The following is a 17337-nucleotide window of genomic DNA, read 5'->3' as shown; positions in this document are numbered from 1 at the left end:
TGAGACAATCTACCATGGGAATGGTGCACATCTACACTAGTAAATTCTTCTAAAACCAAAACTAGGTGGCTGTATACAAATTACTTACTGGAAACTGTTCCTAGTGATATCTAGTCCCTCAAGATTTGAACCAAACTTTGCAATTTTTTTGTTGTTAATCAGTAGCTATAGCTAGGCAGATATGACTAAGCAATTGAATAGTAAAACTTGTATCTTGGCTAATCCTTTGTTTTAAGGGAAACGGAACACAATCCCAAAATGAATGGGCTGTCTGGACGAGAGCCACCAGGAGTGAAGTCAGCAGGACTGAGCAGTAACTGGAGGAAAGGTAATTCCAGCAGGTGAGATGGTGACCACCAACCCATTAACCATCTACTCAAAATGGACCCCGACCGGAACGGAGGGAAGAACTGCACGTGCAGAATAATTAGCATGAGAAGCAAGAGATACAACCAGCAAATAAGGGTTTGAGCACTAACTAATGAAAAAGCCATGTAAATTGTAACCCATGAATGCTGATTGCTAAAAACGTGTAAATAGTGTAAGGTTTTGATGATGGTGAGCCAGCCCTTTGAGGGTTACCGCCTTGGTGTGTGAAGTGCCATCATACACAGACCAGGTGATGAGCCTGTGTTTGGGACAACACTGGGATTTTCTAACTTTTAAACCATACCATGAAATACGTGCAAGGGTTATAGCTGGCAACTGTCAAAACCACCTCAAAGAATGTATTACTCATTTTGAGTATAAATGACTGCATTCTATTTAGTTTATTAGCATCCCAAAATCTCTGCTTTCAATTCACACAGAACAACTTGATGGTTTATTTAAAAAATGGAAATTGGTATAAGTAAAAGCTTCCTCACTATTAGAGACAAAGTGCAATTATTTTTCTCAAACCAGTGACTTTTACTTAGAAACTGAGACGATCTGTTTCCCGATATTGCCTCCACTCATCATGGACTGGAAAGCAGCTTCAAGAGAAGTAATGAAACAAGTTAGTGCCAAGTAACCTTTAAAAAAGAAATCAAAAATGGTAGAAGCAAATGTATTAAACAGCTCCCTAAAAAGGAGAGATCCCATTTTGGGGCAGCTTTGTGTCATAATTTAAAAAATCTGATTTATAAGCAACTGTTTGACTCTATACAAATTAACGATTACATTTGCTGCTGTTGTAACATGTCATGCAAACACCAAAGAGAGACAAGGCTTGACTGGAGAGCCCCCAAATGCTGTGGGTTTTACAAGCCTTTGTGAGAGAAAAGGCTTACAAATATCGTATAATAGTGTGAGAAGCTGGTACAAAAGAATATACCTTGAGTAAACAAAATATGAAAGTATGAAATATGACTGCTGTATTTGACCAAATTCCTTCAAAATACATATGTATACCAGTAAGCAGCAATTAGCAATGACTAGAATAAACTGGAATCTCTAAGATTTGGTTATCGCTTAATTCTATGAGTTCCAATCTTGTGGGACTAAAGACTAAATGGACTAAATCATACTCCTTCCCCTTACTTGACATGGAAGCATTCTTACAGTACATCTTTGATCACATGGCTCATGTCACAAGACCTCCTTTATTTTTATATTTCCTTTGTTACAATATTTTGAACAGGCTACATGATATTTTGTTCTGCTAAAAAAAAAAATTACTTTCTTTAGTAATCTCCAATATGCTTTGCCCTTTCTTGTGTGTACTTTTCATTTTATTTTTGTCACCAAATCCAAAAACAACCTCTGTTAGATATTTGGCTTTTTTAAACTATAATTTCAAAGTTGTCAAAATAGCATTTTCTTACACACAAGTTCTAAGAAACAGGCAGCACTTTAAACCAGTAAGATCAGGATGACTATCATCGGCTGCTAAGGTAGCAGCCTAAAAAAATTTATATTCAGTGATTTTATAAATGTAAATTAATTTTCTTACAGAACACTCTAATGCCTCATTAAAAATATTATAACAAAAATCATGGTTTTGAAAAATACAAAAATCTGAATTGCCAAATAAAACAAAGGAGGTAGTTAACCTCTAATGTCATTGTATTTAATAAGCTTATTATTATTCTTAGAAAATGATGTAAAAATCTTACCACCAATGTTTGCTAAGCCTTCTACCATGGTCTCTCTGACCTGTCAGTGCAAACAAGTCCTTTTAGTTTCTTTCAAACAAGATTAGCATTTCACATTTCTTAGAAACATCCCAAGAAACTGCCACAGAAACCACCAAAATCTAAAGATTTCTCTTGCTACAATGGACAGTGCTCTGTTTGGACCAGACTCTTTCATCAAGAGAGATATGGATATTTTCTTCGAAGTGTGCAGGTGATTTAATTCTTCATTCAGAACAGGAACTGTTTAATTCTTCAATTAGATCCCTGCCTCTGCCAAAATTTCACATCTCAGGATTTTCCCAGGAAAATTTACTGATCACTAGAAGAAACAAAAACTAATTCAGACAGACCTCTGTCTGAAGGTACAGATTAAGCATATACCTATCACAAAATAATAAATGATGATTATAAAGCTTGAAATAAAATTTCAGACAAGATCCTCAGAAGCATTCTGGACACTTAACTGATCAGATACTAGAAAGTCATATTTTTGAAGGCCTGATCCTTTAAGTAAAAAGTGCACCCTATACTGAAATAAAGAAAACTGAAATAAAGACATGAGCAGCATGTAATTAGAGAAGTCTGTCATATTAGTCAGACCATCCTCACAGGTACCTTCTAAAACAGTGCTATCTTATAAGCTTTCAATCATCCTTACACATTCTTAAGAAAGTCTGTCCAATTCTGAGCACAGTAAGAGAGCCAGGGACAAAGAAATTGGTCTTCTTGTAGTCAGACCATGATCTGAGGACATAGTATCAGAGGCCATAGATCAAACCTAAAAGTTCTCACCTTCAGTTTACCCTCTTGGATCCACTGGCAGAGTTGTAATATACTAGCTTCATGTTTGTCCATATAGTTCAACACTAAGAATCTTTCTCTGTGAAAGAAAAGAATGAGTTTTGATTTAAGAAACACTGGTAAACATTTTAAAATATTTACAAAAAATTTTCAGGAAACAGCATTGTTGAAACTGAAGGGTTATGAGTACAAATTACAATGAGATGTAGCTCAGACCTTTGCCAGCTTGTTGTGACAGCTCCCTGCAGTGGGAACTTGACAGAAACATCTGTCTTAGACAAGTAATTCTGTTAAAGTATCAGAGATAAGAGTAATAAAACTGATATCACCAGAATAAGCAAATGTCCATAAAATGTAAGCAAATTCCTATTATTTTTTACCTTTTTTTTTTTTGGTAGTAGAGAGAATAATTAGTGGGGCTGCAATTAGATGGTGCTATAAATTAACTTCAGGCTACTCAAAATTTTGCATATCGTGCTGTCACAGCTTTCTATAGCAATCAAGAAACAGAAATGATCATCAAAAATCCTAATTACTTGTAGCAACATACTGACTAAATTCTGCACTGTATTCTACTAATTTTATCCATTTTTTGAAATGCAGACAAGAGTAACAGGGACAAGAAAAGAATTTTAATTAGAAGAGGTCAATCCATTTGCACAGAAATCAAAAGTCTCCCCAACTTTCTGCAATGCAATGACTGAAAACTCTCCTAAGACTCTGCTCCCAATCTCTACTTTAGCTGCATCTGAATCCTGATAGGAGATTCAGCAATTCCCAGAGTCATAGCAAAACTGTTTTACCTGTATATGTCACACCTACAGTCCCATTATATAAAAAAACCTCCAAATACTAAAAATGTAATTTCAATAAAATTAACTGCATCAGCTGCATCCTTACTTCAAAAATATTTGATTTTCTCTTTGCCTGAATTACTACACTTTGAGAGAAGGCACTCTGAGAAGGCACATTTGAGAACAGAACCACAGCAATACCTGCTCTTGTACTAAAGAATCTATTAGAAATTCCAGGACTACATTTATCCATCACAAAAAAAGTGTAACAATAGATATGTATGAGCATGTGTAACAACATCACTTCCCATTTTTTATGCTGATAAAGATAAATGTAAGAGAAGGGATTTACTGACATTGCGATTACAGTTTCCTTTTTAGGCATGGCAACACTCTGCTCAGATTACACATGTCTATTGAGGATCTACAGACTACCTTCCAAACATCAAAGTCACAACAACACATGTGCAATCGACCTGGAACCTGGTCATTAGTCCTGGAGGAGAAATGTACCTTGTGATGTTCCTTTCTTTCTGTATTTTTTCTATGTCAGGAGGCAGCGGAGGAGGATAAGGCACATCTTTGTTATATTGAGAAATCTGTCCACACAGGATGATATGGCTGTTCTGATTCATCTGTTTGGGACAGCACAAAGTGGGAAAAATTACATTCCTCTGTCTCAAAAACTAAATTTTTCAGAGATGCAATAGATTATATTGCAAAACTTTCACATGAACCACACTTCCTGTAAAAGAGTGGGAAAATTGCATGCAGTCTCATTCAACCTATGACAGCACTCAAATGGGTAAATGCAAGGCAATAGTGGAAAAATAAATGCTATACAGCCTACTGTAATTTTAAAAGGCACTAAATAAAAGGAATATGAGAAATTGTTATCTTACTGTGTGCCCTTTTTTCAGAAGAGGGATAATAGGACAGAGAAATTTAATACAGCTGTTGGATACAGCTGTGATTTAGAACTCCCAAAGATGGCATTGCCACCGAAGCCTCCCTGTCACGACACAGAGTGGTTGTATGTTAACAATGAAGTCTTTATGGAGGCCCTGCAGAACTAGTCTTGCATCAAGCCAGAAAACGAAAGCTGGCAAAAGACAAGATTACTGTGGTGATAGACAAAATTTTTATAGAATATTACCAAGTCTCCTGGCCTAAGATGTGAGAGACAAGAAGCAGAAATCATGTTTCAATTACTGTACTGCCAGGTTAGTCCAAATGACAGATACTGATTTCAAATATCTGATTTCTCCTCAAGACCAGAATCGGCACCTGGATTAGATCACTGAAGTGGAAAACCTGCTCTGCTGTATTACAGGATGGACTCTAGTATGAATTAATTCAAAGCTGGGCATGCAGACACTGCAGAATAACTAGAATAAGCCTGACAGCTGGAATAATCACCTGACTTATAACCGTATCACTGATGTCTCCACCAACATTGTCAAAGTAAACATCCACACCGCCTGGGCAGAGTTCACGTAGCTGTTCTGCCACATTTCCCTTCTTGTAATTGATAGCAGCATCAAACCCCATTTCTTGGACCAAAATGGAGCACTTTTCATCTGTGCCAGCGATTCCCACCACTCTAGAGCAGCCCTCCAGACGGCCAATCTGCAGGCACACAGTTAAAAAAAAAATAACAACAAACCAACTAAAACCCCCAAACTATAAAGACAAGTCAAATCATTCATCTGCATACAGGTACCAGTGGGTGAAAGGGGACCTTAGAGAGTGTTACAGTTATCCCCCATCCACCAAACCGCAGGCAGCAAAGTCCAGTGCATGTTCCTATCCCATGTGATACAATTGCCTCTTGTCACTCCCTCCTCACACCTAGATAAGGGGCAGGTACAATTTGCCATCTTTCCATAACTCACTGACTGCAGAAGATTTAATTTGTGGAGTCACCAATGACTGGTAGTACTTGAGAACCAAATATAGTATACAATTACATCTGCTAAGTAACATAACTTAGCTAATAAAAGGGAAAAAAAATTAGACAATAATGGATATAAATACATTCTTCATCCATTTGCTTATGCATTGTTTCTTCGTAGCTTCTCTCTATTAGTAAGTCTAAAGCTTGCTTAATAGCTATTGTATTTGTGTATATATGAGTATGTATTATATATATATTTGTAGATATGCATATACACACTGCAACAGTGTGCAAAGCAAACTGAGGAGGACAAAACGGCTGTAAACCTCAAAACACGAAGAATGTCACAGAACACAGCACAAAGGGTTTACCACATTTTTTCCTACTGACCACAGAAAAAAAATTAAAGTCTCTAGTCAATACAAAGACAGTGTTGAGGTGGCAGGCTACTATATAAATGTATATAAATACAGGTATTTACACCATCTACTTTACTTATGCTAGCAACAAGTAATCACCACGGGCTGCTCTCTCCTATCCCAGTTTCATGACACTTAGTTTCACATCTAAAATCTTTCCCAGTGAGAGTGTGTGCCAAATCTGTGAAACTGGCTCTCCCCATGTGGTCATACCTACTCACAGAGTATGTTCATGTGTCTTAAGCCCATCCTACCTGGCCAGCCAAAGAGCCGCAAGCACCGGCTGCTCCACTCACCACCATTGTCTGATTTGCACCCACAGCCACGTGTCCCTTCTCCCTGACACCCAGCAGGGCCGTCAGTCCCGTGATCCCAGCTGCACCGAGAAAGTAGGAAAGGCGTCCATTTACAAGCTGTGGAACAAGCTACAAAACAGAAACGCGTGTGGTCTTCATTTGTTTTTAAGGTGAGGTTTTGCCGTTTGATTGCCTGAGGATAGAAGACTAACTCAGGATATTTTCCAGGCAAGGCACAACTGGTAGGGAGGAGCTATCTCTGGACTAGTTCTATCCTAACAACAAGTTCATACAAAAACTTTATATTTCCATAGTTTTAGAAAAAATTTTTAAAACTTAAATTATGAAAGTGTCAAAAAGCAGTTGGGAGACAAGAAGTTTCCAGTAAGTGAACAATCCCTATAAGGAATGACAATTCACCATTTTATCAAATATTGTGATTGCAGATTGGTGGCAAAGGGTCCTAAAGGGAGGAGTTTATTGGAAAGTATAAATTCTCTAACTACAGTCATTTGCTGTGTTACAAGAGAACGAGCAACACAATATATCTAGTGCACTGTTCCCTCTCCACTTTCAACTTAATATTGAATACCCTTTCTTCTGTGGATGTAAAATCTCAAGTAAAAGCTTTTACTAACATATATTAGTGAAATAAATTAAATTAAACATGTTGAAAGCTTTTCATGTCTTGCAACTACACTCTCATGGATCAGGAGTTCTACTAGAATTAGAATAATTATCAGAATTAATTAGCAGAAGGAGTTTCAGGCAAATTTATTAAAAAAACAACAATTGAAATAATACTGGCGTGCCTGCTAACCAACAAAAGCATCTAAATTTTTCTTTGCTATGAAAAAAGAGAAATTGATACAGATTTTGGCACCTATGACTGGATCTGCCTTCTGAAAACTAGTTGTTTGAGTAACGTTGGCTTGTTTTTGACTAAAAAATAGTATCATTAACGGTAGTTAACACTAGTAGTATCAGCAGTTATTTAGAAAAAAAAAAAAAAGGTTTAGTAAAAGAAATAGTAAAAGATAATCCGGGCTTTGCATTTATATTACCTTTTGTAGCAAGCTTCCATCGAGAATTGCCACTGTCTGCCAGGGCCAGGTGAAGGAAGTTACAAAGTCTCCTTCAGCGAAGTTATCATGCTTGCTCTCCTCCACAACCCCAACACCGCCACCATCAGCAACTTCAGAGAGCTGCCAGGGCTGGAGGTAATCGGAGCCAGTGTCCTCATTCATTCGGCAGCGCTGAAAGACAAGGCTTTAACTTGAGGAGATGTGTTTAAAACTTCAAACACAAAGGGCTCCTCAAAAATCTCTCAATAAGCCCCAAATATTCATAATCTTGTCTTATCTTTCCCCTTGTTTGCTCACTACAAAAGGAGGATGGACCATTCTGTTCTCCTCCGGCAGTGTTACCAAAGCCAACACGTTCTACAGATGTTGCCTCAAAGGCACCCATGCAACCAAAGATGACTGGCTCAGATCTGACAAGAATACTACAAATTCCATTTCTTAACTGAATGGATCTTAGAAATGCAGGATTGAAAAAAACACCCACAAATCACTTAGTCTGTGCCTATGCACTGAAGGGCAGTCAAACGTATGTAGACCATCCTTGACAGAGATCTGTTTAATGAAATATCTTGAAATCAGAAGTATTTTCTTTACATCTCCCTCTGTTGCCTAAGTCAGTACTTCAGGATTATTAAACTTTTTCTTAACTCCCAAGCTAAACCTACTTTCCAGAAATGTAGACTTTTCTACTATCTCCATCTATGCAGGTAATAAATGCTCAGAATTCTCTTTATAGCAAACTTCTACAGACTGTGTCTCTTTGGTTCTTCTTCCACCTTCACTTTCATTTCAACCCCAACTCTCCCAACCACATGATTTTTACAATTGTATAGAATTGGAAAATACATACATAAGAAAGGCAAAATTCTTATAGAATTTTAAAGGTTAAAGGAAAAGCTGATACAAACAAATCTGTAATGGTATACCAGGGCTCACAGTCCCTTCCTGGTTCTATAAAGTCATATTTCTACATATATCCAAGGCACATTAAAGCTGAATTCCTTCCCAACATAACTCCATCAGAATGAATACAATTATTAAGTTATACTAGAGATATACTGGAGTCCTTTAATTAGTAACTTCAGTGTTAAACATCGTGACAGGTACAGAGTTGAAGATATGTTATAAAACAAATTCTGGCTTAGCCCTAAGTCCATCACCTACCATGTAAGGGTCCACAGAGAGATAGAGGGTTTTAACACGCACTTGTCCTGCTTGGACCGTATCCGCTATTGTACTTTGTTCTAGTTGGAAGTTTTCAGCCACTGGCACTCCATTCTTCCCTAGAGTTATTTTAAAATCAAACAAATAAATGAATCAATATAGAGCTTCCCTAAATCAATACAGGAAGGCCTTTTTTCAAGTTAGTCCTTTTTAGAGTAAGTTAGGTTATATATTTACTCAGGTATAAAACTACCTACCAACTTTCAGTTTCCATGCTGTTTGCTACACATGATTGTTATGAACAATTAGGGCAAATTTAAAAAAATAAAATCAGGGACTGTTCCCATTCTTAAAAATGGTTCTGTATACTCTTATACGCTGAAAAGCCCCTAGTGGTCAAAACTAAGATATGCACTGGGACTTCTCACACACAACAAAATCATCATGCACTATTCTGCCAATAGCAAATGACCATAAATTTTAACCAGTTTTAAACTCTCACCTTTCTGCCTCTTTTGACTCAAGCAGGATTGAGGGAATACAGATCACAGCCACTGCACATGCATATGCTTCAAGAGCATCCCTTTGCATATACAGACAGACCTCTTTAAATTAAAGCTTCCCAGAAACACCTGAAAAACTGTGCCAAGAGCCCCAGAACTGGAGCCTTCACCCTCGGGTTGGTACCACATGCAGCAGGTCAATCAGACTGACAACTGGAACCACTGGCACTAAAAGGAGACAGCCAGACACCCTTGTATATTTTAAGTCAGAGTGACTGCACAACTCCAGCAGGCTACCTTTGTAACATTTTGAAAGACTTATTTGCAGGTCAAACAATAATTCTTACTGCTTAGGACTATTTTGGCATTAAACAGCATACAATACTCCCTGCAAAACTTAATGTCTTCTACAACAGAAAATTTATGAATTCACTATTCAGACTATTCTGCTGACATCCATAACACAGCAAATGTGTAAGCAAGAAAGTAAACAAACCCTCAGGAGTATAAATTTATAAATTTAAAAAATAAACACTTTGAAACATGGAATAAAAGATTCAATATTTACTAAAAAGAAGCAAAAATTAATAGTAACAAAATATTTTAGTCATCTCTTAAAATGTAAAAAGAACAAATGTCAGAACTAAAAAGCTCTGTTTGCTAATCTTTCTTCCCTTTGAGTCCCTACACTTCTCATATATTATGCATTAATCCTTTTTTTCTCACCCAAGAGTTTAGAAATCAGTATATACGGACTAAATAAAAGCACTTCACAATAAACTTTATTTATTGCTGCATGCAATATTAAGGCATACAAATGCCAATATCTCAAGTTAGTGCCTGTTTCTACCCTCACCATGTTGGAGCATAAGGCAACCATAACACACACAATGGCTTCTTTATCGGAGAGAAATACATACCAGGCCGTGAATTCAGCACTACTCTCTGTATAATCATCCCTGCTTTGCAGCAATTTCGCACTGGATCTCTACAAAAGAAAATGTTGTTTGAAGGACTGAAACACAAGTTTTCTTCAAAAAAAGAATATGGGGCAAAAAAAGAATTTGGAAACTGGGGATGAAACACGGGCCCCACCAGCTTCAGCATCCATGCCCAAGAATCATACAAGGAATCATTTAAACCAACCTCACACATAAAATAAATAAATGTGTGAGTAAGGAGTTTCCCTGTTTATCTTGTTAAAGCCCAGATTTTATACAACTTTGCAGTAGCACATGCTGGAAAGACTGAAAATTATAATGTCCCATGCTCCTTGTAAGACCATCACCACCTCCTACCAGGTTGCAGGAAATGTGTTTGATTCGCTTTCGTGTGCTGACTGAGAATACTCTGTTCCCACCAAAAAGACACAGAGACAGCTTTGCATGCAAAGTCAGGTGCCACTCAATAAAAGGCACACAGGCACTTCAGAATATCAGTTTGCAGGTACTTGATAAAAAGAGATTGTTGTGTAAGATGTGTTGTGTGAAACAGTAATTCTTCCTACTAGCAGTGCATTTTCTCCTAAGAAATGGTCTGGCCGAGATAAGAAAGAATTAGATTTCCACTTGATCTGATCTACAGAATAATTTTTCCTTGACTTTAAACAGTATAAAAGAGGACTGTAAATCTGTGGTCTTGCACCTGTGAGATGCAAAGTGATTAAGAGGGAATTAAACTGATTTAACAGGAGAAAAATCATGATCTTGCATGCTTTCGGAGCTAATACAAAATAAAAGTGTTACTACTGTTCTCAGCAGAGTGTCATAAATAACCAACATCCACATGAACCAAGGACATTATGGAATGAAACATGATAGCTGATGTCTTTGTCATAATGTTTATTTTGCTGACAAGAACGGCAAATTGGAGTGAAGCTAAAAGATGAGCCTTGAAAGAGTACCTCACCACCACTTATCCAACACCTTTATTCTTTAAACACTGCAACATACAGAACCTTCTTCTGTATCGTTAGTATTTACATTACAGCACTCACAGACCATCAAAAACTACAGCCTGGAGTGCTGAAAACATAATTAAAAAGTTATCAGGAGAAAAGGTGTCCCTGGCCTTTCCCTCTCCTCTAAAACCCACAACTGACTCAAAACACAAGTATCTTATTAAAAAGATAAAGGTTTAGCACTTGATTGTGTTTGCACTTGAAAAGCTACTTATTTGGCAAAATTTATTCTAGAGTTAATTTCTTTTCAGTATTTCAAGACCTAAGGATGCTACAAGCTATAAGGAATGAACCTCAAATGTGTCTTTACAGCATCACATCACTGAAAAATGAGTGACCTGCAGAGTTCTTTGGACAAAACAATTTAGAACAACAGTCTAGAAAAAGAGTGGAAAAAGTATCCAATATAAGTTTTGACTACTTCTTTGAATGCCTGACATTTTGAGGGAACAAAAATGCCGTTTATTTCCCTGGTCATTCTCACAGCTTTTGTTTGAGGAGCATGTGTACTAATTTAATTTGAAGATCTTCCAGACACTGTGAGTGGGTGGACAGAAAGCTAAGCTGGCAAGTGAATTGTCACTCATTTTATGATAACTGTCACAGTAAATACAACACTGCAGATGGACCATTTATTTCTAAATATGAGTGCACTTACAGTGGAAGTCAGCAACACCATTATGCAAGCAAATGGTCACACTAACAGCACAGCATACTGCGAATCAAGCTTTCCTCACCTTATAAACAATAAGCAAGTGACTTAAGAAAATAAGTAGAGGCACCATCCTTTAGCACTGTAAACTGAGGAAAGCTTTTGGAGAGAGAGAACAGATTTTTTAAAAGTGAAATAAAAGGGATTTGTATCATATACACAATCTTTTCCAATACATGCATAATGTCAACATGAAGGATGTTTTTGACTCTGTTTTTTATAAAAGACAACACAGAGCAACACACATTAGCATTGTTTAGCTTTTCCAAACAAAAGCAGTCTGAGTTGGTTTTACACTTAAACATCAAATAGAGTAAAAATCAATAGCAAGTTTTAACATCATCATTCTATGCCAAGTTCACACTATCTGACCCATACTATAAGTACAACAGGACCATTAAGCAGCACAACAGCAGTATCTGCATGGGAGCATAAGTATGTTTTAGCCCAGTTTTATTCTTATCCCTTTGCTCCCTTGCCTTTCCCCATTTTTGCAGACACACATGACAATTCCTTTTAAAAGCATTAAATAAATTCCTCAACGCTAAAATGCTCCAGTTTGTTCGTTTGTCCTAGGCTTGGTTCCTAGAACTTCTTGTTTCTGAGACTGCCTGTAAGACACACTTTTCAGTTACATATACTTTTGCCAGAATGATTCACCTGCTTTCAAGTTGTTAAAGCCCATGCCACGTGCAGCCTAGTTAAAAAAAAAAAAAAAAAAAAAAAAAAGGAAGAGAAGGTTGCCCTGTATTAGGCCCAGGCAGCATGAAGGAAGAAAGCAGTCAATTTAAACAGAGGACAAGAATACTTGGAAGACTTCTGAAACTGCAGTGTCAAAATGGCTGGAGCAAGGATCCTCAGAGGAAACCTCAAGAAAAGAAATTTCAGGAAAGAATGATTCTGAATGAGGAATGCACAGGAAAGAAAGATGAGAAAGAACTGGGACTAGGAATCAGAACACGGAAACGTGGCAAGAATAGCAACTTAAAGGTCAGTAAAGCACACAAAAGAGAAACAGCATGGGGAGAGAGAACTGAAGAAACTGGGAATGATGAATGGGACAGAATCAAGGAAATGGAGACAGGAATGACTAGTCAAAAAGAAAAAAAAAAAACCAAAAGTGTAACTAGTAAAGTGAGGTAAATGGAAATGGAAAAGAAAATGTAGTAGATTAAGTACCAAAGTCTTCACCACATCCCTAAGGAGCTCTACATTTGATGAATATTAATTAATCACAAGCCAGAATCAATACTGACTGTCATGAATGGAGAAAAGCACATGCCATAAAAAGGTTGAGTACTTTCATGAACTGAACTAATAAATCCAGATTTCCTAATGTTCTATGTCTTATCACTGAATTCTCTGGTGTGAAGTTCCTCCCACAGTGTTTTCTTCATGTGGGCTTTCTGACACACTGTTAAGGGCTGAGGAAAGATGCAGTCTTTCCTCCAAGAAAGAAGCAGATGAAAAAGAAAGAACGACCATAGTAGTAGGATCTTGATCCAGCCATCTTTTTTATATATATATTCCAAGAAGCCTAATATTTTTGAGCTTTTTATCAGATTTCACTGACATACAGAGCAAAAGTTCCAGTAAGTATACACATTCATATCTACATACAACAGGACTATATAAACTTTACTTTTTCGGATTTAGGTGCCAGAAAAACCCAAAACTAAAAGTTCTCATGTACTGCATCCTAGGCTTTTTTATATATATATATAAATAGTTGTATTGGAGTTGCTGAAAATTATTTTAAAATACCATATATTTATATAGTATATATACACAAGGCCTATTTTTTTCTTAGCAGAATTTTACATAAGGAATGTAGACTGTTCCCAGAAAGGCAGATGCATCACCTGACGGGATTTTTTTGGGGGAAGCCTATGATGCAGTATGCAGGCTCCCACGCAATCCCAGAGAGCGCACTGATTATCCACCTTAGCAGGTATGCCTAAAGACCACGTTAGAAATCATTGCTGCCAAAGGTGGAGGAGCCCCTGCAGGCAGGTCGTGATCAGTGTCAGAAGCTGCGGACAGAACAGCCCCGGAGAGGGAAACCGAGAGGGGCGAGAGGCAGCGCAGGGGGTTCGGTCCTACGGGCTCATCTGGAGGTGCCATGGGCTCCTCTCCCTCTCCTCTCCTCCGTGATCGCTCCACCGCCCCGGCACCCCGGAGCCCAGTAAAGCTCCATTCCCGCTCTCGTTCCAGGGATCGGGCAATCCCAGCAGCCTCTCCCAAGCGCCACACCTGTGTCCCCGCCTGCCCCGCAGCGAGGAGGCGCTAATCCCTGACGAAACGACTCCCGGGAAGGAGGACCGAGTGGACTCTGCGGAGCTCCCCCCCGGCGGACCCTCGGCACGGCTCCATTCCCCAGGACCCCCGAGGTTCCCGCTCACCTTGAGCCGCCCCGACCGCCCGACAACAACCGGCACCACCCCGGGCCCGCCGCGCGCGCGCGGGCCTTAAACAGGGAAACGCTGGGACACCCCCTTAAAGCGGCGATGGCCCAGCCCGGCCCGGCGGGCGCGCAGAGCTGTGGTGCGGATGGCGGCTCATCGTCTGAATCGCAGAATCACACAAAACCATATTGAATCATTACGGCTGGAAAAGGCCTCCAAGATTATCGAGTCCAACCTTTGACAGATCTACACCTTGTCAACTAGACCATGGCACTAAGTGCCACGTCCAGTCGTTTCTTGAACACCTCCAGGAATGGTGACTCCACTACCTCCTTGGGAAGTCTGTTCCAATACCTGACAACGCTGTCCGTGAAGAAATTCTTCCTGATGTCAACCTGAGCCTACCTTGGTGCAACTTGAGACTATGTCCTCTCATCCAGTCACTTGTTGCCTGAAAGAAGAGGCCAACCCCCACCTCACTACACCTTGAGCCTCCTTTTCTCCAGGCTAAACAAGCCCAGCTCCCTCAGCTGCTTCTCATAAGGCCCTTCGCCAGCTCTGTTGCCCTTCTCTAGACTCACTTCAGCACCTCAATGTCCTTGTTGCAGAGAGGGGGCCAGTACAAACAGTACTCGAGGTGTGGCCTCACCGGTGCTGAGTACGGGGGAACAGTCACTGCCCGGGTCCTGCTGGCCACGCTATTTCTGATACAGGCCAGGATGCCATTGGCCTTCTTGGCCACCTGGGCACACTGCTGGCTTCTGTTCAGCTGCTGTCGACCAGCACCCCAGGTACTTTTCCACTGGGCATTTTCCAGCCACTCTTCCCTAAGCCCGTAGTGCTGCATGGGGTGGTTGTGACCTAAGTGCAGGACCTAGCACTTCAATTTATTAAACTGAGTCACTGAGAAAAGCCGCTTAGAGTTTGTGAGGGTTTTTTCTTTGAGAGCACAGTTAACACCAGGAGATGTTTGCTCCTTGCATATTCCAGTGGATGAGATTCTGTTCATTGCTGTGATATAGGGCTGTTTATAGCCATTCCTAAAATTCCAGTAAAATTGCTGTTGTGTGCAATATAATGTATTTACTATATACACGCTTTTTCTATGCTTGAATACAGATGAAGATGTTTCTTTCCTTAAAAAAGAGGCTGCAGGAAGAGCCATAACTTTCCTGGGATGGGGCTTAGGTCCTGGCACTGCCTGACAGGATTCCTATGTGTATGCCCTATGTCATAGTGACTCACCATGCTGGAAGGGCAAACAGGTCTGTGAAGTGGCCACTGAGTTGGTGGCAATTACTGCAAAGCTTGGAGTGACCACTTAAGACTGGAAAAGCTCTGACTAATGATCCCAATGACTTTGTACTCTGCCTCTCACATAAAGGCAGGCAAAGCCTTTCTGTTGTAGCTTTACCCATAGCGCTGTAATATAGGTGTAAGTGAATGATTTTTATTTGTGCCACCATAATATATAAAACTTTGCATTTCACATTAGTTAAAATGACATAATTGTAACTGAGATGGTCTAGGGGGCGAAAAATTAAGTCTTAATAAGGGCATTTATACCTCCATACTTTTTTTTTTTCCCCAACTTGAATCAGTTGATCTAATGACAGGTCAACTTATTGTGATTGCAATGCACTGAAAGCAGGTCTTCAGGGTTGAATATGTCTTCATAGTTTCGGATGGGCATATCTTGCATGTAGGAGGCCTGCATTCAAATGAATGAGCACTGACTTGCCTCATACTTGTGCAAGAAAAAAGCAGCACAATTATTACAGAAATAATTATTTCAGAAAACAATGTTACGTGTCACTACATGAGCAAACATGAAAATGAATGTATTACTGGAGAGCACCCTGTTAATTTAGAAGTTGTGTATCTCAATAACTAGTAATAATTGAAAGAAAAATGGGGAAAGGGAAAAGGTATGCTCTATATGGGCACATGTACCTATCTTTTTCCTCTGTATTATATGACCACAAAACAACTATAGGTATTTTATAAAAATACAAAAAAAAACCAAAAACCAAAACCCTAAACCCCAAACACATTAAATAGTATTTCAAAAGTTCTGTGCAACCCTACATTCTCTTACCTAGCAGACTGGCTGTGTTTCCTCCACGAACAAGGTTATCCTGAAAGGTAGTTACAGCAATCATCTGCATTTTGCTGTTTAACCCTTATGGTCACGCTCACCTCCCCCTTGTCTCTTTTGTTAAGTAATTGTTAAGTGAAGCTATTATAAAATAAGCTTAGTTGTGTACTTACACTGCAGTAGCTATTCTGCACTGACTTGCCTTCTGGATACATTTTCTACTCTAAAAATCCCTTTTTGTGGTTCAGCTTGATTCACCTCAGACTCAAACATACAAATTTACCCCTTATGTGAAATAAAACTGTCTAAGCAAGCAGGCCATTTTAGAATAGTTGTTACATAACAGATATTAAGGGTTGTTACCACTTATAAACAAGGCTACACCAACCTGGATGTCATAATTTTAAAGTCAGTCAGAGATGGGGCAGAGATGAAATGGAAGATGTGTTTGAGCTGGGAGATGGTTGAGGTAATTGTCAACAAACTATTGCTGCCTACCCAAATAGGGAATGTCATTCAGTTGAGCCTTACTTCACTGAACAGATCCTCAAGGTATTCTCTGACCAACTTCAGGCAAATTTGAGAAAGTAAAAACATTTCTTGGTCACCTAGTGGGATAAAAAATTAGTCCCATTTGATCCTTTTAGAACAAAGAGGAAACAAAAACCAAAAAAGGCTCATGGATACAAAGTCATTACCTCGCAAAATCATGTGTAAACTTGGACAAACTGTAAAAGTGAAGCAGCTGCCTTGTTCATTGGTAAAAATCATATTGCCATCAATTTTAGTGAAGCCAAAAGTAATAGTTAAAATAGAAGTTAAAAATCAAAGTCTCAAGGATTTCTTTTTTTTTAGTTTCTTTAACTGACTGTCTGACTCCAAATTACCTTTTTGTTCCTGTTTACCTGCCCTTAATATAGAAACAAAGTTACATGTTCTGCCTATACTGTGAGGCTTAGATGTTTTTAAAGTACAAAGTAATCCTGTTCATTTTCCAAGATTTGCTGGACTCATGGGTCATTTTGATGAGTCTACATCAAAATAATTCACCTTTTACACATTGCCATGTTCATGGGTAACTTGCTC

The 17337-nt window shown here is 38.8% G+C and overlaps 1 protein-coding gene across 3 annotated transcripts; it reads right to left on the bottom strand.

Moving 5' to 3' along the window:
• Positions 1-759: 759 nt before the first annotated feature.
• Positions 760-14191, bottom strand: PTGR2 (prostaglandin reductase 2). 3 transcript variants are annotated; one of them, XM_017810480.1, is made up of 12 exons: positions 14151-14169; positions 11774-11847; positions 9997-10064; positions 9076-9304; positions 8574-8692; positions 7389-7580; positions 6283-6453; positions 5132-5341; positions 4226-4347; positions 2910-2997; positions 2097-2136; positions 760-974 (listed from the first exon to the last, which is right to left on the bottom strand). In XM_017810480.1, exons 5-12 carry the CDS (start codon positions 8574-8576, stop codon positions 910-912), a joined length of 891 nt encoding a protein of 296 aa, XP_017665969.1. In that variant the 5' UTR covers positions 8577-8692; positions 9076-9304; positions 9997-10064; positions 11774-11847; positions 14151-14169; the 3' UTR covers positions 760-909. The 3 variants fall into 3 exon arrangements, with proteins under 3 accessions (XP_017665969.1, XP_017665961.1, XP_017665952.1); XM_017810472.1 differs by lacking the exon at positions 9076-9304 and having other exon boundaries at positions 14151-14170; XM_017810463.1 differs by lacking the exons at positions 9076-9304; positions 11774-11847 and having other exon boundaries at positions 14151-14191.
• Positions 14192-17337: the final 3146 nt, after the last annotated feature.

The sequence above is a fragment of the Lepidothrix coronata genome, unplaced genomic scaffold (genome assembly GCF_001604755.1).
Source record: "Lepidothrix coronata isolate B3197 unplaced genomic scaffold, Lepidothrix_coronata-1.0 Scaffold1, whole genome shotgun sequence".
Taxonomy (NCBI): domain Eukaryota; kingdom Metazoa; phylum Chordata; class Aves; order Passeriformes; family Pipridae; genus Lepidothrix; species Lepidothrix coronata.
Note: the sequence above shows the minus strand (reverse complement) of the source record. Positions and strands in the feature narration are given on the sequence as shown.

What these genes read in the sequence shown, in the direction of transcription:
- PTGR2 (XM_017810463.1), bottom strand. Translation starts at nt 10,033, where the DNA reads ATGATTATACAGAGAGTAGTGCTGAATTCACGGCCTG. An exon ending in TCCAAGAGGGTAAACTGAAG is followed by an intron (nt 2,137 to 2,909) that starts GTGAGAACTTTT and finishes TTGCACTGACAG; the next exon opens with GTCAGAGAGACCATGGTAGA. An exon ending in AGGCTTAGCAAACATTGGTG is followed by an intron (nt 975 to 2,096) that starts GTAAGATTTTTA and finishes CTTCTCTTGAAG; the next exon opens with CTGCTTTCCAGTCCATGATG.